General features: G+C 45.7%; 1 protein-coding gene across 3 annotated transcripts in view; it reads right to left on the bottom strand.

The window, feature by feature from the left end:
• Window positions 1-21,025, bottom strand: part of OBSCN (obscurin, cytoskeletal calmodulin and titin-interacting RhoGEF) — a 171,279-nt gene that overhangs the window by 138,092 nt on the left and 12,162 nt on the right. For all 3 annotated transcript variants that reach the window (XM_048309941.1, XM_048310008.1, XM_048310079.1), the window contains exons 3-13: window positions 18,452-18,721; window positions 16,186-16,446; window positions 13,448-13,750; window positions 12,119-12,385; window positions 11,023-11,298; window positions 7,459-7,731; window positions 4,209-4,484; window positions 3,071-3,346; window positions 2,409-2,684; window positions 1,507-1,782; window positions 845-1,120 (exon numbers count right to left, since the gene is read on the bottom strand). In XM_048309941.1, coding sequence (XP_048165898.1) covers window positions 845-1,120; window positions 1,507-1,782; window positions 2,409-2,684; window positions 3,071-3,346; window positions 4,209-4,484; window positions 7,459-7,731; window positions 11,023-11,298; window positions 12,119-12,385; window positions 13,448-13,750; window positions 16,186-16,446; window positions 18,452-18,721 — 3,030 coding nt within the window. The remainder of the gene's footprint in view (window positions 1-844; window positions 1,121-1,506; window positions 1,783-2,408; window positions 2,685-3,070; window positions 3,347-4,208; window positions 4,485-7,458; window positions 7,732-11,022; window positions 11,299-12,118; window positions 12,386-13,447; window positions 13,751-16,185; window positions 16,447-18,451; window positions 18,722-21,025) is intronic.

The following is a 21,025-nucleotide window of genomic DNA, read 5'->3' as shown; positions in this document are numbered from 1 at the left end:
TGATCACCTCTGCATATGAGACAAGAATTTTAATAATGAAGAGGGATTTGGCTGTAAAGACAGTGGAGTGCTATGAATATTAATTAAAAAAAACCCAGCACAAACAAACCCTTTCTTAACATCCAGTTCAGAAATGGTCACTCAGAATGTAGCTGATGTCCATGGCTGCCTGGAGCCTGAGATAAAATTCACCAGACATCCTGTAAAATACACTGAGACCAAAGAAATGATAGAACCATTTAGGATGGAAAAGACTTGGAGGATCATTGACTCCAACTGTTTCCTGAGCACTGCCAGGTCCATTACTGACCATGTCCCCAAGCACCACATCCACACAGCTTTTAAATCCCTCCAGGGATGGGGACTCCACCACTTCCCTGGGCAGTTTGTTCCAATACCTGACAACCTTTTTGGTTAAGAATATTTCTCTAATATGCAGCCTAAACCTCTGGTGGCACTTGAGACCATTCACTCTTGTCCTATCACTTGCAAAAAGAGAGGAAGGAAAACAGTGATTTTCATGGAAGAATACCTTTAACAGGAGGAGGAATATCAGTACAGGTGATCACATAGGAGGAGGTTTTTTAACACAGTGCCTGCTATTGAGAAGTCTTGTTCACTATCTCAGCTGAAGGAGACATACAGGGAGGTGAGGAGCTGATATCAGGATATCTACAGGTCAACTCCAGATCTTCCCAGTCCTACACAACCTCACTGAAATGGCAGCTTAGACCAGCATCAGAAAGAACTTTAACAGAATTTCTGATATTGTGTCAGAGAAAATGGGGGAAAACACCCAGACACAAAGAAAAGCCAATGGAATACAACCTAAAATGTCTCCCACCTGTGACATTGATCCTGAAGGTGAGTTTTTGGCCAGCAGCCTCACAGGTGTACTCCCCTGCATCTTTCTTCTCCACCTGACCCACCACCAGACGACGCGATTTGCCCTCCGATTCCACCTTGAACTTCTTGCTGGAGGTGATCAGTTTCCCATCCTTGTACCACTTCACCTCCATCTTCTCCTGGGCCACCTCGCAGCTCAGCGTGGCATTTTCTGATAGTGCAGCCTTCACCTCTTTCTGCACCTTCTCCTTGTTTGTAAACACAACTTCTGGCTCTGGAAAGAGAGGGAACTTCAGAGCTTTGGCAACACTATTCAAACTGGGATTTTGGTGAGTTTTTATCCGTTTTATGTTGGTGAGTGAAGACTTTGGGCAGATATCCCACTGCTCTTCATCACGACCCTACTTTGAAATTCACTGAAAATCAGCTGCATTGCAGAGTTCTTTTGATTTCATCAACATGTGGGGATGGAGAGGTGCAATTAATACTTTCCTTTTTATGGCCCTGTTCCTACACAGAGGGATAGCTCCTAAAGGTTTTCAAGGATTCAGTTCCATGTCTTAAAGATATTCTAATGTTTTACATTGAATATATAGAATAATACTAATCTTTCTAAATATTTTAGAAATTGGAAAGCTGGGCGAAAATATTTTCTCTCACCTGTGACATCGATCCTGAAGGTGAGTTTTTGGCCAGCAGCCTCACAGGTGTACTCCCCTGCATCTTTCTTCTCCACCTGACCCACCACCAGACGACGTGATTTGCCCTCCGATTCCACCTTGAACTTCTTGCTGGAGGTGATCAGTTTCCCATCCTTGTACCACTTCACCTCCGTCTTCTCCTGGGCCACCTCGCAGCTCAGCATGGCATTTTCTGATAGTGCAGCTTTCACCTCTTTTTTCACTTTGTCCTTGTTGATAAATGCATCCTCTGCTTCTGTGGAGTGAGAGAAGCAATTTAAAAATCATACAGAAGCTGATGCTGTCCAAAGTGATCAAACCAAAACAAAAAACATGACAACTGCCACATCTCTGGTATTTTTTAGTGCTCAGACATGGACCTTTGTCATGTCTGAGGACAACACGTCAGCCATTTCTGAGAAAAATGATCCATTGCCTCAGGATTTCAGCTTCTTCCCATCTTCTCAAGAAATCCATTGCTTTGTTCCATAATGTAATGGACAAATAAATTCCAAATCTCATTTGCCACTGGGACCCATATGGAAGCCTTGCTCATTCTAGACCTCTTTTCCCACTTCTTCCAGACTTATTTTCCTACATATCTGGGAGATGACCCTACTTTTATCCCTAGAAATGGCAGTGGAATGGAAACTTGTCTATCTTTTCATTACTGGGAAATCAGAAAACACTGAGGAGCACTGAGGGGGATTCATCCCATAGATGAAGACATCCAGCTGTTGGCATCAATGTGACAGTGGATGGGTGGTTGGTCTCCATCACCACTCAGTGAAGGTTTGGGCAGCACAGACCCTGGAGCTCAGAGTGTGGTACATTTTTCTGTAGTAAGGGACCTTTCTGTGATGAGAATGAACAATCTCTCACCTGTAACAACAATCCTGAAGGTGAGTTTTTGGCCAGCAGCCTCACAGGTGTACTCCCCTGCATCTTTCTTCTCCACCTGACCCACCACCAGACGACGTGATTTGCCCTCCGATTCCACCTTGAACTTCTTGCTGGAGGTGATCAGTTTCCCATCCTTGTACCACTTCACCTCCATCTTCTCCTGGGCCACCTCGCAGCTCAGCGTGGCATTTTCTGATAGTGCAGCCTTCACCTCTTTCTGCACCTTCTCCTTGTTTGTAAACACAACTTCTGGCTCTGGAAAGAGAGGGAACTTCAGAGCTTTGGCAACACTATTCAAACTGGGGTTTTGGTGAGTTTTTATCCATTTTATGTTGGTGAGTGAAGACTTTGGGCAGATATCCCACTGCTCTTCATCACGACCCTACTTGGAAATTCACTGAAAATCAGCTGCATTGCAGAGTACTTTTGATTTCACCAACATGTGGGGATGGAGAGGTGCAATCAATACTTTCCTTTTTATGGCCCTGTTCCTACACAGAGGGATAGCTCCTAAAGGTTTTCAAGGATTCAGTTCCATGTCTTAAAGATATTCTAATGTTTTACATTGAATATATAGAATAATACTAATCTTTCTAAATATTTCAGAAATTGGAAAGCTGGGCGAAAATATTTTCTCTCACCTGTGACATCGATCCTGAAGGTGAGTTTTTGGCCAGCAGCCTCACAGGTGTACTCCCCTGCATCTTTCTTCTCCACCTGACCCACCACCAGACGACGTGATTTGCCCTCCGATTCCACCTTGAACTTCTTGCTGGAGGTGATCAGTTTCCCATCCTTGTACCACTTCACCTCCATCTTCTCCTGGGCCACCTCGCAGCTCAGCGTGGCATTTTCTGATAGTGCAGCTTTCACCTCTTTCTGCACCTTCTCCTTGTTTGTAAACACAATTTCTGCCTCTGTAAGAAAACCCCAAGTCACAAACAGCTTTTTGCAGTCATTGTCTCTGGTTTTTAATCAAGTTCCTACTTGCCCCTGACAGGTAATGTCATGAAGGGCCATTAGTGCAAGAAAGCACCTTCATCCCTATCTTGCTAAGAGCAGTGAATAGCAGTGGGAGTTTAATGGGAATTTTGGGGTAATGTTAAACCTCACAGTTTTAGCACAGATTTGAATGTAGGACTTGGAGCACCAACATGCATTCCTAAACCCTCCTCCCTCTTCTTCTCTCCCTGTGTCTCTCCAAGCTTCTAGTGAATCAGAAGGGAACAACCCTCATATCCTCATGTCAAGGAACCATTGCTCTTTTTCCGCCTGTTTGGGACAATTCCATCGTTCTCCATCTTATCGTGGAATCATGCAATGGTTTGCGTTGGAAGGGACCATCAAGATCATCCTGCCATGGACAGGGACAACTTCCACCAGACCAGATTGCTCCAAACCCCATCCCACCTGCCCTTGAACACTTCCAGGGATGGGATCTAATCAGAGCTCTTCAAACACCTCCCCCTTCCCTTTTATCCATCCCTCTGCTATGGCCTCACACTATGTTCCTGTGGGAGTTTTTCTGCAGACAAACCAGCTAATTGGGAGAGGAGAAGGAATTTCCATCCTTTCCTATATTTTTTTTTTTGTGGTCACAACCAGTCATGGATGCAGAACTGTGTGTATAAAATATTGTTATGCAAGCTGCCCAAAAAAAATCAAATACTATGGCTGAGATCTTTCACCCTGGGGAGATTCTGAGATGATCCTCCGGATGTAAGACACCACTCGAAACGGAATTCGCCTTTATCTTTGGAATTCCTGGCATTTTCTCACCTCTGACTTTGACTTGGAATGTTGTTTTGTCATCCTTCGTTTCACAGGTGTAGCTGCCTTGGTCTTGTTGTGTCACCTTCTTGATGATGAGCTTGCGCTGTGTCCCCTGCGAGACGATGGTTGTCCTCTGGTCCTGCTTCACCTCAGTCTGATCTTTCCTCCACACCACGGCCCCGCCCGCAGCTGACACCTCACACACCAGCTCCAGGCTTTCAGAAGGACTGACTGATATTTCTGGAGTCGTTTTGGGCTTGTTGACAAAAGTAACAGCTTCATCTGGAGTGGAAAAGAGGAACGTTTGTGCCTTGATGCAGGTTTATCAGCACAAAGTCAGGATAGAGAAATTATCGATCGTTATTCCATTATCACACACGGTTGATGCCTCTCTGACAGATGGTGCAAACCCCTCTGATCTTCAGATAATTGCTTTCAGTTACAGTGCAATCCCCTTCATCTGCCCTACATCCTCCTGGATCTTTTAAATCAAGCTGAGACACCCTCAAGTTGCTCACACTTCATTTATCACTCCTTGATTCCGATGTCAAGCAAGATCTGGGGGATGTGTATTGATGTCTGAGGGCAGGAACAGCTTTGAAAAGACCTGGGAAGTCTCAGGAAATCTACTTGGAAGTGATGAGGAGCCTTCTTGAAATGTTTCTGAGCCCATTCCTGCAGCTCCTTGTTCATAGTATCAGTCCTACCAGACTAATTCTTCTCAAGGCCAGGGCACATATGGGATAATCTCATTGATAAAATATTCTCCAACTTCATGCTAGGAAAAAGCTCTGAGCAACCTGATCTAGTGGAAGGCATCCCTGCCCATGGCAGGGGGTTGGAAGGAGATGATTTCTAGGGCCCTTTCCAACCCAAACCATTCCATGTTTCTATGAACATAAGAGTCAATAATCTCATATCTTTTGGCTGAAACTGATCCTCCCAGTAGAGAACTCAGAACTGCTCACATAGCTCAGTTGAGGTTCCTGCATGGATAGCTCAGCTCAAACCCAGCTCAGATATAGGCTGTGCAAACACACACAGGGTATTTGTCATGTGGGCAGCAACAATACATCATTTTTACCAATTAAGGCTCTTTGCAAGTGTCTTTGTAAAAGTGAAGGCAGTGAAGACAGAGACCTTGGTGTAAAATGTGAGCAAACCTACTCAACACAGCCTGTCCCTTAGCTAAGGAGCAATACTTGATGGGCACGTCAGGTATTTCAGAGCCTTCTTTCCATCAGGGCAGCCCCGGCCTGGAGAGCAGGCTGCGGGCTGTCACTTAGAGCCAACCTCAGCTCAGTATTGCATTTCTTTCAGCAGCAGCTGCTGCTTTCAGTCACCGAGTATCCCAAGGACAATTGCCATGCCAGGCAAGTATTTCATTAAAATTTGCGTTCATTAGGACTGACCTATTCTTCAACAATTAGCTGGCCAAAGCAGGAGAGTCCCTCCAGAATCCTGCTGTTCAGGGTTATTGGGGTATCTCATTACCCTCAAGGCAGATTGATTCCCTGCCCCGAGACTACCCCCTGAGTCTGCAGTGCTGCTTCTCAGCACTCTGGAAAATTTTTATGGTGACACATGAAACAAGGAGGAAGCTGCCCCGGCTAAGGTGTTGTTAACAGGCTGTAACTCAGTCCTTGCTCATCAAAGGGTTTGTGGCAATGGGACAAGGGATAACAGCTTCAAACTGACAGAGGGAAGAGTTAAATGGGATATTGGGAATAAATTCCTCCCTGTGAGGGTGGGGAGGCCCTGGCACGGGTTGCCCAGGGAAGCTGTGGCTGCCCCATCCCTGGAAGTGTCCAAGGCCAGGTTGGGCAGGGCTTGGAGCAGCCTGGGACACTGGAAGGTGTCCCTGCCCATGGCAGGGGTAGAACTGGATGACTTTTAAGGTCCCTTCCAACCCAAATCTTCCTGTGATTCCCTGATCTAGCAGATACCAGTTTTCTTTGCCTGATGCCTGATTGCCACGTGATGTTTTGCCACAGGAGTTACAGGTGAGATTCACCCAACCTGCCAATGGCCAGCAAAAAGTTAATACCAAGCTCAGGCAATCCTCTGTACCTGATGCTCAGACAAAGGCATAACTAGAAAAGCTTTAAAATCCATCTTAGACAGCTCTAATCAGACAGTATAAATCAGATTACACAAACTGCCTTTTGAGGGGTCACTTGGGGCAGAGCCTGGTTGGTTCTTTCAGACCAGTTTTTCAATGGGTAAAGTCAGGGACTGGGAATTGCAATCCGAGTGAAATTGCTTCATGTTGGAGACCTGGAGGTGAGATGCAGAGTAAATACCTGAGCAAACACCAGCTGGAAGCAATCCCTCCAGCTCAGTAGATCATGAAGCAATCCCTCAAGACAAGTGCTGTCCTACATTAATCAGCTTTGCTGAGTCTTTAGTTAGCTCATGGACAGCATCACAGTAACCTGGATATTCTGTTACAGGTCACAAGCACTCAGTGGTGACTTCTCTTGAATTGCATTGTACTGCAGCCATGCCAGGAGCAGCTTTCAGGAGTTTCAGTCTTAAATATAGGACCAGGTTAAAAATTAGGCTCCAGGCACAAGCCCAGAAAACCACTTTTAGAAGAAAAGTTCCCACAAACATGCAACTCAAATCAGCTGAATTTCACAGATATTGAATTTCACAGATGAATTCTTGTGTCATTTTATACTCTGGCTCCATCCTGGGCTGGAATGCAGTGGTGACAAGCATTTCTCTTCTGGGCTTGACCTGACAACCACGTGCTTTGTGTGATGGGCACGTGACACAGACTAATAGAGTCGCTTACAGTACCACAGGGAGTGATCTCTGAGATCACAGTGTCCTTTGGGAATAGCAGGAGATGCTTAACTCTCAAAATCAGGACTTAAACTTGTCAGAGGAGGACAGAGGCCTTTCACAGCAAGACTTTGGACCCCTGACCAAGGTGGTCCTAAGATAAGGCACAGATGAGCTAAAAGAATAAAGGCCAGATGTGGCTGCCAGCTGTTCAGGCAGCATCATGTTTGGATTGTGCTCCAGCCCTAGAAAAACCTTGAGCTGGCTCAAATAAACCACAGCATGATTATATTATTTGCCCATACTCTGGGTTTGCATCAGGATCACAACAAGGGTCAGAATCTCTGAAAGCGTTGTGCAACCTTGGCCCAAAAATCTGTCAATTTATAAGGTAGGACAAGTCTAAAGAACAAAATCCTGAGTTTCTCACACAGACTCTGATCCCATACTTGCAGCACAAACTTACCTGAGACCTTTAAATCAAAAGTAAGAGTGTCATCCCCGATTTTGCAGGTGTAAGTTCCTTCATCTTCTTTCATCACAGCCGAAGCCACAAGCTTGTGCAGTTTTCCTTTGTCTTCCATGGTGAATTTCTTGCTGGCTGAGATTTCCTTCCCATCTTTGTACCACTTCACCATGATGTTGGCCTCGGAGGTCTCAGACACAAACTCAGCCTGTTTCCCAGCGATGGCCTTGATAACTCCTCCGGTTTTCTCTTTGTTTATGAAGTTTGCAAGTGCTGAAACAAACATGGACACAGCTCTGGTAAAGAATTCTGTGCACAGCAATAAAAATGTACATTTACATCTACATTAGGCAGTCATTTATCATAACACCAAATCTATTTAATTAATTATGGATCGAATTACTAGATTTAGATTCCAAAGCAGAAGCAGACAAATTTCCAACCATATTCCTGATTATCCCATGTCCACAAAGCAGAGCATATAGGCAGCACAAGAGACTGAGTCAAGGAGAGGAAGCCCCAGGAAACAGAGATTTAAAATAATATCTGAGAGGTAAGGAAAGAAATAAACTGGAGGGAAAGCCATGAAGGTTATTCAATCATTGTGTTGTAACCACCTGGCAAGTAAATTGACTCTAAAGGAGGTTAAAATGTAATCTAGATCAATTAAACTACATAAAATTAAAAATCTATATGGATATTTCATAGGACTGAAATGGAAAGAAATTTATGCCTGAAAATTAACTGGAGCATAGAAAATAAACAATAAATCTGGCATCATATTAACATGATGTGAAATAATCAAGTCACCAATTGCCTCAAAGCAAAAAATTCAAACCCCCACCAATATCCAAGCTAAAAATGTGACCCTGAAACCACAGTCCCATCGGCCTTTGGATAATGGAATTAAATTTTTAACAACTTTTTAACATATGGGGGGAAGGGGAAGGGGAAGGGGAAGGGGAAGGGGAAGGGGAAGGGGAAGGGGAAGGGGAAGGGGAAGGGGAAGGGGAAGGGGAAGGGGAAGGGGAAGGGGAAGGGGAAGGGGAAGGGGAAGGGGGCTGCTAAGACATTTCTTCACCAGCATTACTGAAACTCAGCCCACAGGTTCAAAGTTTTGGGAGGAAGAAGAGGCAGATGAGTTCATTCATTCACCTTTCCCTTCCTCAGAAAACCAGAGCAAAAAGTACAACCCCAGCAGCCTGAAGGAGACGTCTCAGATGTCCCTTGTCACCATGGGAGGTCATGTGTCAGAGGGTGCCTGGCACGTGGGGCTCAGGGCAGTGCAGTGACAAATGGCAAGTGTATTTCTGGCTGCTGTGGGCAGGAGGCCCAGGCAGTGACACGGTGGCCATGGCTGGCAGAGTGGCCCCTGGGCAGCCACCTGATGCCCACGTGCCATTTACAGCTGACCAGCTCCTCAAATGATTCCCCAGCTCCCTGTGGCTGATAAAAGGTGTTGATGATGGAAGGTAAAATGTTGATACAGCATTTTTGAGGCTCATCCCGCAAGGATGAGAGGTACCAAAGGTGATTCTCCAGGAATCAAGCTGTAAACAGCAGACTTGAAATTACTGCTTGTCAAAGCAGATTTTAAAATAATAACATTGATTGCTCATTTGATAGTCACACTACAGTGAAAAACACATGGAAGCATCCATCGAGTAATTCAATTAAATGTGGGTAGAACTGTCAGCATGAAAAATGATGCTAAAGAGGTAGGGCAAGAGAGAAAAAAAATCAAAAGTAAGAGCAGGTGCCAATTGTAGACAGAAATTCCTCTCTATATAGACTGAGTCACATTTTAATTTTTTTTCAGCTCTCTCAAGTTTGCTCTTTGAAACAACCAAACAAGTCGTCAAATGCAAAAAAACCCACGCTATTCTCAGGCTTTGTTGTTTCTACAGAGACCAAGGAGGGTGAGGTGCCAGCAGAACACGAGGATGAAGCACCTCAGACTTGCTCCGTGCACAAACAGTGAGATCATGGCTGGGAGGAAGGTGAGGGTGAGTTGTGGGACAGAACATGGAAATCAAATGGCTTTACTGAGTGAACTTGCCAGTTCAAAGAAAGACAGCTGCAGAAATCACCCCAGTCTTGTTGGAAACAATACAAAGTTTAAAATTTTTATGTAACTTTAGTCAGGGGTTTTGTTTGCCTTTGCCCAGGGGAAAGGAATTGAAGTTTATTTTCAAAGGACTGTTTCACTGCTCGTGGCCCAATGAGCTGAACATCTCAACAGACAGGAGGTAGCACAGAAAATACACAAAAGATAACAATCATTAATGAACATCAACTCCAGACATCACCCCTGGCATGGTCAGAGACACCTGGTCCAGGAAAAGATCAGTAAGAGGATGAAGAATGAGAACCTAATTAACATTGAAGGCAAAGGGATCAATAACCAATAGGAAACCAAATACTAAGAACTGCCTAACTTGGGACCAATGAACATTGAAACAATTAATTTCTGTGGGTTTTGTCTGTATAAGTATGTGAAAAACCTAGTAAAGATCACGTGTGATGGAATGATTTTCTCTGCGCAACCCAGGCAATGTGTGGATGAAATGATTTCTGTTGTACATCCTGGCCAGAATAACCTAATGCCTTGATTTTCCAGCGCTAAAAAATGTTGTTGGAGAGTTTTTGGTTTTCCCACAGTTTCGGTGGCAGTCTGACAACAGGCTGGACTGGCCTGAGGTGGGGCTGTGCACTCTGAACCTCAACAGACATCTGATGGTCCATTTGAGGAACAGTCTGGGGATACACTGGGGGTTTTAGGCAAAACCTGGTCCCCTTCAAGGCAGAGCCAGCCTTACTGTAGTTCATCAAATCTTGTACAGACTGGAAGGTTTGCAAGAAGGAGGCTTAGTGGTGTTGGTTTGAGAGTAAAGTTAGAGACTGCCATGAAAGGAAGAACAGCCAAAAAAACCCAGGGCAGCTGTAAAACAGTCTGGTTCAAGAAATACCGAAATAAAGTCCCATTTTTCTGGTTTTTTCTACACATCTGAACACCTTGTAAGCAGGAAGGGGTTAAGCCATCCAGTGTGCCCTGGAAAGGTCTGTTCTTATCCACCACAGTCTTGACAGAAAATAACAAAAAAATCCTTAAATAAATAACAAAAAAACCCAAATCCCACAAAGCCAAGATGATCTTGTCCCATCAGAACCTTAATCAGAGCTGAACTCTCTCCTCAGTGACTTGTCTGATGTCACACAGCAAGTGTGGGGCAGACATGGGATCCCATGTCATGGCCTGCCCCTGGGGCTGGATTTCTTCATCTCAACAGCACTTTTCCCAGCCCACCACTAGACCTCACGAAATTACATGAAATTCCCTGGCATATCAAGATGCCAGTTAGTGAAAGCACAGCCCTTACCACCATGCCAGTGCCAGCTCCTGTATTTGCTCCCCAGCTCTGCTGTGGGACCACATTATCAAGGCTGGATGCTGATGGGCAATTGCCAGACTCCCTCTGGAGCACTCCCTTCGTGTGCCTTGATGGCTCCATGAGTTTAGGGCAGGAACACCATTAGTGCAGAGCAGCCCAGGCAGTCACATACCTTTCACTGAGAGCTGGAAGAGCATTTTATCCCCTTCACAGACACACTCATAAACTCCAGCGTCCTGCTCGGCAGTGCTGCGGATTTTCAGGATGCGCCTCTTCCCCACAGTTTGGAGCTCGTATTTTTCACTGGCCTTGAGCTCCTTCCCATCTTTCATCCACTTCACAGTGGCCTCTGCGTCTGAAAGCTCAGCCTGGAGTTTGGCTTCCTCCAGCAGCCGAGTGGAGACTTTTTCTACGTCTTTGCTCTTGTTGGTGAATCTCACTGCAGCTCCTGCCAGGACAAGAGGCTTTGTTATTTCGAGTTATATCGAGATAACTTATCCCTGATACAGGCCTGCTGTAGCCTGTGAGATCTCTGAAGATATTAGATCCTGCTCCTGTCCTCACACTCCTGTCAATACTGAGTGGCTTTTTCCAGCTCAGAAAACTTGATCTGTTTTTATTGCCAGAGTCACTAAGAAAAAAAACTAACACATTTTTTTTCTATTGATAAATAATACTCTAAACATGCTTCTGCAGAGATCTTCTCCCAAAGCCAAACACATCCTTCCAGAATAAAAGATTCATTATGAATTCATTATGTTTTGCCTTGCAATGTGGTAGGTACAGATTTTACTGTTGTTTCATAGAGGAAAACTTGATCATAAGTCAAGTTCCAGGATACTAACTTGTATATCCCACACATGGCGGACTAAAAAAATCTACAAGAAAAGCTTTGTTAGCAATTAATGCTCCTTTCCCTTTGAAAGGTTATTACAGTCAAAGAGGCTGGTCAATCCTGGAGCTGAAATGACCACTTTAGGGGGAATTAGTGGCAGATTTGGCGACAGAATCCCCTGACAGATGGTTGTGAATTTGACAGAAGTTCATGAGCTGATGTGAAGCAATCTAGTTCAGATTCCACCAGCTGGCCAGATCAGCTCACTCTGAGCTATCATGTGAGGTCATTACCAGGACACACATTAATCACATGACACAATTCCAGACGCTTCCCACAGACCAAGGAAAGCCTCCAGCCCCAGCTTTAACCCTCAGATCCCAGCAAGCACCCCTTGACTGGGAGAAGAAAGGACAGCGATGGCAATAAATACCTTTCACTCTCATCTTGGTGCTGGTCTCAACACCACTGGCAACAAATTTCACTTCTGCCCCATCATCTTTCTTGGTGACCTTCTTTATGACCAGGGTGTGAGTGGTTTGAGTTCTGTTAATGATGTAGGTCTCACTTTCCTGTAAGACTTTGCCATTCAGGTACCAAGTGCCAGAACATGTCTTGGTAAGATCAACAGTGAAGTGAGCATCCCCTCCAGGTGCAACTTCAGCTGTTGTCAGGGGGTTTTTCACAGCCAGGACGGGTTCTACGGAAGAACAACATGTCTCTGAGAACAAGACTGTCATGCTGGAGGATATTTCATCTTAAGAACCAAATTGTCAGGCTAAACAAGACGTGAGAACAAATTCATGCAGCCATATACAATTCTCATGCCCTGAAGAACATGCATGGTTGGTCTAAAGGATTTGTTTCCTTCAGCTGCAGGTAACTGACCTCTGGAGTCCTGTTTTTGCAGGTCAAGAACAACAGGCATATTTTACTGATTTTTTAAATCCCTAAAACGTATAAAGACAGAAGCCAGAAAGACCCAGGTCCCCCTAAAAGTGTGCTATTTATTGAACAGCTTGTATTATTCTTAGATTTCCAAAGGAGGGACTTCTGGATTTCCCTACAAGTCAGTTCTAGATATTCTAGGACAACACAGGCGTGTTTAGACAGCGAGGGACAAAGGTGACACAATCACAAGACACAGTATGATCAAAGTTTGTGTGGGTCTTCAGTATCTGTACAGATTTTTTTTTCTAGTGCAGTGATTCAAAGGAAGAAGAAATCCCATGGCACCCAATGATTCTATGGGCACATTGGCACCCTAGAAAGAAAGCAAAACCCCTGTAATTCTCTTAGAAACTCTGAGATTAAAGAGAGACTGTCTAGAACTTGGTGTTTGTGATGTTATGATCACCCATACAGATTCTCTAGGTGCAAGAGCGGTATCTCGAGTCTATATATTGAAATTTATATCATAAGGCCATCTCCATTTTTCTTTTCATTGCAGGTGCAGAAGAAACATTTACAGGTTTAAGGTCCATAGCAGAGAGCTCTGCCTCTCCCACAGCCTGATGTGGGGCACTGGAACATAAACACACCCACAGCTCTACCACAGAAACCCAACCACCAGCACTGTGATGGTTTTGGACTTTTTCCTTCATCCCTTTGGTGGAGGTCAGTGGTTGACATGAGGCAGGACAACCAGCAGCGAAGGGAAAGAGGATTTGCTGGGCCATTGCTCTGTCCTCAAAGTCGTGGGAAACGTTTTTAAAGCACCCACATGTCCGATCACCCCATTTTGTGCTGGTTTCGTGCTCACCAAGGTGCAAGCTCCCAGGGAATTCCAGGTAGGGGCTCTGTCCATAGGCGTTGACCGCAGACACTCTGAACTGGTAGTCAGCCTCTTCTGACAGGTTGCTCACCGTGAGCTCGGGGACAGGGACGTGGGACTCGTGGCACCTCACCCAGGTGAAGCCGGTGAGTTTCTTGCGCTCCACGATATATCCATCAACTGGAATGGGCCGGTCCATCCTCGGAGGGGACCATGCCAGTGTCACTGAGGTTTCTGTTTTATTTTTCACCACAGGGTGAGCTGGGGGTTGAGTGGGAGGTTTTTTGGGAGCTGCGCAAGGGAAAGAAACAAAACAAAACAGAGCAGTAAGTTCACGTCAGAGTGGAAAAGCTGAAAGGGCTTACGCTGGACTGAAAGTTAAAAACTTTAGTTTTTAGAAAAGTTAAAACACTGATGTGAAATGAAAAAGCAAGAGAATGGATGGAAGATGCTTTTGGGGCTGCTTTACACAAAGATCACGGAATCATTATCATCCCAGATCAAGTCCAAACTTTAATGTTCAATACTTGTATTGCACAGCTAAATAAGGGTGATTTCCACACAATATTAAAACTGTCAACGCAGTCAGAGAGTCTTCAACAAACATTTTGTGGGCTTAAATCTTCAGTGCTGGATACAGACCCATACTACTGTCCTACAGAGCTCCTGGACAAAGCAGCTAACACACAGCTTCTTATTTTCACCCAGAAGATGGGTAAAACCATCAGCAAAGGTTGTTCAAATCTTTTAAAATTTATGGAGAGCTTGGCTTGTTGCACAGGCTTGGATGTTCTCTGCAGCTTCTTTCATCTGGGTATCTGTCCTGCTCCTGAATTTTTTGTCACAGAAACTGTGTTGTAACTTTGTCTCCCAAGAGTGACATCATTTGGGATCTTTGTTTTACTAACTTATGCAGTCCAGCTTTGGGGTTGGGGAATTACCTTCAAAAGGAAATGACAAAGACATGTCCCCACCATGAGACCCTGCTATTGAGGAGATGTTGCTGTTTTACAGTACCTGAGGCCACAAACTTATTCCTACAGGTATATGTAATGAATATTTATTTTCACCCTTTTATTCCTCTTGGACCCTTTAGAGAAGGCTCAAGTCCCATCAGGATTATTCACTACGTGCTGCCACTGACATGGTCAAAAGGAATTATCTGATGTGCTCTAGTTACACCTCTTCTGACATGGCACAGGATCCATTTCATTTAATTTTGGCTATGTGAAAGGTGTCTGGGTTAAGTCAGTCAACCAGACTCCAGCTGTGATCCCATGAACAGCACACTCAGGAGCAATTAATCCAACTTAAAGAAGGTGTGGGAAATGGGTGAAACAATCACACAGTGCACATACTGAAGAATTTCTGACTGTAGATGGAGTTTGTTGATGAGCCTGAACTAAAAACCGAGTCTGGGGACAGCTGATCTCCTTTCTGCTTCAGTTTGCCCATCTTTAAAATGGGCATGGTAACAACGCAAGATGCCAAATAATACACAAACATTGCCTGTATATTACAAAGGATATCTGAACAGGCACCACCAATCTCACCCAGCTAATTGAGAAAGATGTGGACATAGTACACAGGATTCTCCAAGCAGCAAATCCGATATGCACGAAGTGTAAAAATAGGAAATCTCAACGCGATACGCTTTTCCTTCCTTACATAAATAGTCACAGAAGTGTTTTGGGGTGCACGGTTACCAGCCTGTCAGTAACTGATGGTCACAGATAGATGTCAAAGGTCCTGTTAGGGTAACGTTAAGCTGAGCGCTAAGCCCTGGAATGAGATCTCTTGACCTTGCCATCAGAAATGGTAATGCAATATTTTCTTCAGCAATACCTGTTTGTGGGAAGGCAGCTTCTTATAATTTCTGTTCCATGAATCAACATTTTCTTCATCATTTAAACAGCAGAGTCTGAGATCAAACTGTACTTTATTGTTCCCATTGCATAGGTGCTTGTTTGGGTGTTACAGCTTTGCAAATACCTTAGAAACTGTCACAAAGCCAAATGTGACGCCTCCCTCATTTTTTTCCTCATTGGCATTCCTTCATCAGAATGGCATTCCTTCATCAGAATGCCACAATTAAGTTTAGATAACACAGCAGTTACGTATCTTTTATTTAAGGACTCCTTTTTGCCATTGACCAATCGCATTGGTGGGAGAAATGAAGCATTACTCTTCCCAAATTGTGACTGGATTGGATGGTTTGTTCATATATGAACCAGAACTGCAGCAGAGCCAGAAATCATATGTATTTTTGTCTTAAATAAAGCAGATTTTGCCTGGGAAATGCAGTGTCATCTAAATAATGCGAAATAAAATTAGGCAACTTCACCAAAATTTCATTTCAGGTCCAGCGCTGCTCTTGCCCAGAAAAACTGCGGATGCTCCATCCCTGGAAGCGTTCAAGGCCAGGCTGGACAAGGTCCTGAGAATCTTGAGCTAATGGAAGGTGTCCCTGCCCATCACAGGAAGTGAAACGGGATGATCCCATCCAACCCAAGCCATTCCATGATTCTACAGATATTCGCTCTGTTTTGATCCCTCCAAACATCTCATAACACTCACAGTCAGGCTATCAGCTTTTTGTGACAGACATGAAACCTTCAGCTGGTTTTGGACACCAAAATTATCATGGTGGCATTTGGAACAACAATGCTGCCACGGAGCAGCCGTGGGAAGACGCAACACCAAGGCCAAATAAAAGAGAAGCTTACTGGTCACAGTGAACTGGGTAGAAGTCCTGCTTTCATCGGCCAGGAAGGCAATCTCACCAGCATCTTCCATCTTACACTCCCGGATGGTCATGGTGTGCTGTTTGCCAGAGTGTGTGATGGAGATTCGGTCGCTGGGTTTCACTTCTTCCTTGTTTTTCAGCCACCGGATGTTCTGGCAGTCGTTATCCAGCTCCACGCAGAAGGTGGCTGTGTCGTTGACGAAGACGGCAGTTTTCCGTGGAAGTTTTTTAATGATGTTCCCTTCAAATCACAAAATAATCATAGTCAGCAAATGGCAGATATTAAAAATTTCGGTGACACTGGACTGTCCAGACTGAAACAGGACTAGTCCACACCCAATTGAAACATTATAGACACCATGCAGACACCTGAAAATAAATTCCAAGGCTCTGAGTCACACAGAGCAGATGATCCCAAGGACTCATTCTGGCCTTCAAAGAGAAAAAAGCAAATCTTTTTTGACTGCAGTCACTCGGGTTTCTTGCCTACCAAGCAGAGCCAGCTGCTGGGTAAACACAAAATATACATGGCCTTGTCAAGAACAGATTTGACAGCTTTCATTGTCCACATAGGCTGGAAATTCAGTTTAAAACTTTGCTAAAGTAGGTCAGTCTTAAGGCAGACAGGTCTCTCTCCTCTGCCTTCGGGATTTTGCCTTCATTAAAGTCACCAGTAAGTCACATAACCAACATGGCAGGCACAGAAGTTACTTGAATTAATGAGAAAGACCCTGAAAGTCTTAGGTTTCTTCTTAGTGTCAACACAGAAATTCACATTGAATGAATTTTTGTCCTTTCCAAGTGACTGTGATTATCATCACGTATTAGGATAATCTCAAAGCTATAAGATGTGACTACTCACAGGAAAGACTGGACACAGCACCAGAGACCACCCCAAATGACCGATGGTGATTGGCTCCATCTCCAGAGCAGTCCCTGAGAGGTGAAAGAGGCTTTGCCCAGGCAGATCACCCAGAGCTGTTTAACGAACAGCAATGCTGAACTCCCTCCAGAAGTAACAGATCAGGCACAGACTTCACCACAAGATTCAAGACCTGATTCTCTGCTAATCCTCCTCCTTGACCTCTCTGCCCTCAGCGGTGCCCCCATCCCACAGCCCCCACCTTGCTCTCTCCAATCCCCTCCCAGGGCAGGCACAACACTCCCCCAGGAAGGCTCTGCCTCCTTTCCCTCCGGAGAGCTCCACCTGGCTCAGTCACTCTCTTTTGGATGGAACATACCATTATAGCACGAACAAGTGAAAAAAATACCAGCCGTCCTACCAGGGCCAAACACACAGGGCTTGGCTGCTCCAGACCTAACAGAAGGTGCAACAGAAAGATGCCAGTCTGAACTCTCCCATGTCCCTGGACTAAATTTTCCCTCCTGCATCCACCTCTGTGCACTTCCAGCTCTTTACTGGTGGTACAAAAAGGAATTTACATGAGGATGCACATCACCCAGCTGTCCTGGAGTAATTTATATATGAAGAACTCCTGGTTTCACTGGGAGTATAATCAAGCTTCAAATGAGTCAGGACAAGATTAATCCTGTAGCTGTGACAGTATCCAGTGCCTACAGCTCTGGGGTTTGTGTCTACTCACTGAGAGACACCCATACCATACCCAACTACACCTACTCCCACTTCAGTCTGAACCACTGGACTCAGGACACTTGGACATGGCCATCCACGCGCTGTCCTTTCCTTGTCCCCTTTCCAAACTCCAGAGAACAGCTCCAGCTGCCAGGGATCTGGAGCACGGATGTGTTCTCCGATCTAAACCAGCCTGGTGCTGACTGCAGCCTGCACCACACAGCTGGCCACAAACCACAGCTGCTACACCCCCTTCCCATTGCGGTCAGCACCAGTCCCAGACAAGATTCACCACTGTTGCTGGACACTGGACAAGATGAGAGTGACAGTGCCAGGGGATACATCTGATGCTTGGGGTCATGTTAAGGAAAGTCTACAGGGCCAGGCTACAGCTCAAGGTTTCAGCATGGGATCCCACTGAGTGACATCCTGAGCAGCAACACAGCCTGTCCCTGCTGTGTGGCCCTGTGTCCAGAGACACCCTGGCAGGAGCCCCAAGGACCCACTGACCACATTCTCACACCATAAGGGACTCTGCTCCTCTTCAGTGCACACATGGAGGGGGTAAAAGCTGCTCACAAGGTCGAGTCTGAAGTCTCACATGTGAATCTCACACTTTTGGCCAATCTGAAATGCCAAGAGCCTTTCTCACCTTGGACAGACAGCTCTGCGATGGTCCTGCTGCCTTCCTTCATCTCACAGATGTAAACAGCATCATCGTCCGTGGTGACGTTCTGGACGGTGAGCCGGCGGTAGGTGCCCTCCTCCTCGATGTTGTACTTCTTGCTCTGCTGGAGCTTGGTCTCCTCCTTGAACCAAGCTGTCTCTGTCCCAGCAACAGGCACTTCACACTGGAAGGTGGCAGATTCCTTCTCCCTCACTTCAAGATCCTTCAGTTTTGCCTTGAAGGGTATGGAGGGTTCTTAAGAAGGTAAAAACAGAAAGGAGAAACAGGAGTTTATGATGAGAGTAGGTTTAGATGGGAATTTAGGAAGAAATGCTTCACTGTGAGGGTGGTGAGGCTCTGGCACAACTTGTCCAGAGAAGTTGTGGCCGCCCCACCCCTGGAAGTGTTCAAGACCAGGATGGAGCAAAACCTTTCAAAGCAATCCTGCTAGAATTGGGTCAGTAACAACCAAGCTGGTCACGGGCAGCAATTCCAGGTGAGAGTGAGCAGCTGAGCCGGTCAACTGATGCAAGAACCAATATTTTAAGGGTCTTACAGCAGAAATAAGCTCAGCAGAGTGATCTGAAAGGGCACAGAGAGCTGAGAGGTGGCTGTGCACAGGTCAGGTGTGGGGAAAAGCACAAATGGAGGAGTTTTCTGTTCTCCCCACCAGCACCAAAGGCTCTGTATCAGCTTTTGTCAATGGCAATAAAAGAACTAGAGAAAGAGCCCGAGTCTCCCAGCTGCCTCAGCCCTCCTCCAGCAGTGGGGCTGCAGTGCTCTGGCTTAGGGCCAAACCCAAGCATAGATCAAACACACGAAGCAGCTGCATGGTAGTGAGGGAAGTCATTTTATGAACTGAACAATGTCGAATTCCAGTGACAGCTGCGCTGTGACATCACCCTGGTACCTCAGCCCTAAAGTGGAGAAAGGGGAGCTGGACTGAAGAGGACAGCCGGCGGTCAGGGCCACGGGACTGGTGCCACAGTCATGTCCCACACTTGGATTAGCCAGTGCTGATACATTGCTCATGCTTCGTGAGAGATCATGCCTTGATACGTACCTTCACCTTCCAATTACGGCTGTGCCAGCTCCCAGCTGGTTTTTGTGACTCCATCCTGCCTCACCACCCTCACAGTAAAGAATTTCTTCCTAATATCTGATATAAACCTCCCCTCTTTCAGTTTAAATAAGATACCAAACCCTAGAGTCTTGACGGGACACCAGGAAGGAGCAATGCTATGGACTACCTTGGTTGTTATCCTGAGTTTAAAACCTGACTGAGTACCCATACAATATGTCCAGGAACAGGAAGGTGTCACTAACTCGCCATGTCAACTGGTCATTTTTAAAAAAAATTATTTGCCTAAATACATCTCAGTTTAAGGCAAGTCAAAGTCTTGCCTTGAAGAGCCTTCAGCTGTGGCTACACAGATCTGCTCTGCCCACACTCCAGATGATGATTACCCTTTTTTCTTTTCTTCCTGAATTTTTTTCAGTGTTAGATTAGATATTATGATGAAATTCTTTATTCTGAGGGTGGGGAGGCCCTGGCACAGGTTGCCCAGAGAAGCTGTGGCTGCCCCTGGATCCCTGGAAGTGTCCAAGGCCAGGTTGGATGGGGCTTGGAGCAGCCTGGGATAGTGGAAGGTGTTCCTGCCCATGGCAGGGGTTGGAAAGAGATGAGGTTTAAGGTCTCTTCCAGCCCAAACCTTTCTGGGATTCTGTGAGGCCAAGAAAGCTCTGATCAGGATGCAGCCCTCTGGCAGGAGGGAGGCTGGAGCTGACACTGGGAGCACGCAGACCTGCGCAAGGGCCAAAAAGAAACACAAGCTGCACCTGAGAAGCACACAAGTGTACTCCCATACTTGGAGCAGCTGGCCATATCATTAACCCCTCTCCCTCTACAGGCACTAAGCAGCACCTAAAGTGGAAAAAAAAAAAAAAAACCAAAAAAAAAGCTATTCCAGGAAAAAGCTCTTAAACGTCCAAGCACAGAAGGGTTGGTCGGCTCTTACAAACGCGTTGCAGTAACAGCACTGCTCTCCCAGCCAGGGAAAGGCAGTACAAGGCTATCTTTGGCAGCCTGGGGTCACAGATATCCTCTGAAAACAACTCTGCTTTCGTCCTACTGACATGTGCACACACATCTTATCTCCCTCTGAATGGAGCTTCGGAGGGACAGCAGCTGATAAACTGAATTGGAGCGTGGGATGAACCCAGCCCACTGCTTTTGGAGATGTCAGACTGGTTCCAAAACCCACCAGCTTCCTCATCCTCATGAGCATATCTTCATGCTCTTTACGAGGTCTAGAATGTGCCTGGTCAGGCAGAGGGGGTTGATTTGGGTCAGGGGACTACAGAAGGACCCCAGGTCTCCTGAGAGCAGGCATCTCAAATCATCTGGCCTAGACCCCTGCCCAGGTCAGAGACATGCAAATAAGATAAGAGAGAAAATAAGAGAGCTGCCAAAACCTGCCCACCTCAGAAAAATGTGTGAGAGGCCCACCAGCAGAGCAAAACCCTGAGGGAGCACAGAGCAAGAGCAGCTCATGGAAT

The sequence above is a fragment of the Corvus hawaiiensis genome, chromosome 1, assembly GCF_020740725.1.
Source record: "Corvus hawaiiensis isolate bCorHaw1 chromosome 1, bCorHaw1.pri.cur, whole genome shotgun sequence".
Lineage (NCBI taxonomy): Eukaryota > Metazoa > Chordata > Aves > Passeriformes > Corvidae > Corvus > Corvus hawaiiensis.
This window is presented reverse-complemented; position numbering and strand designations above follow the sequence as displayed.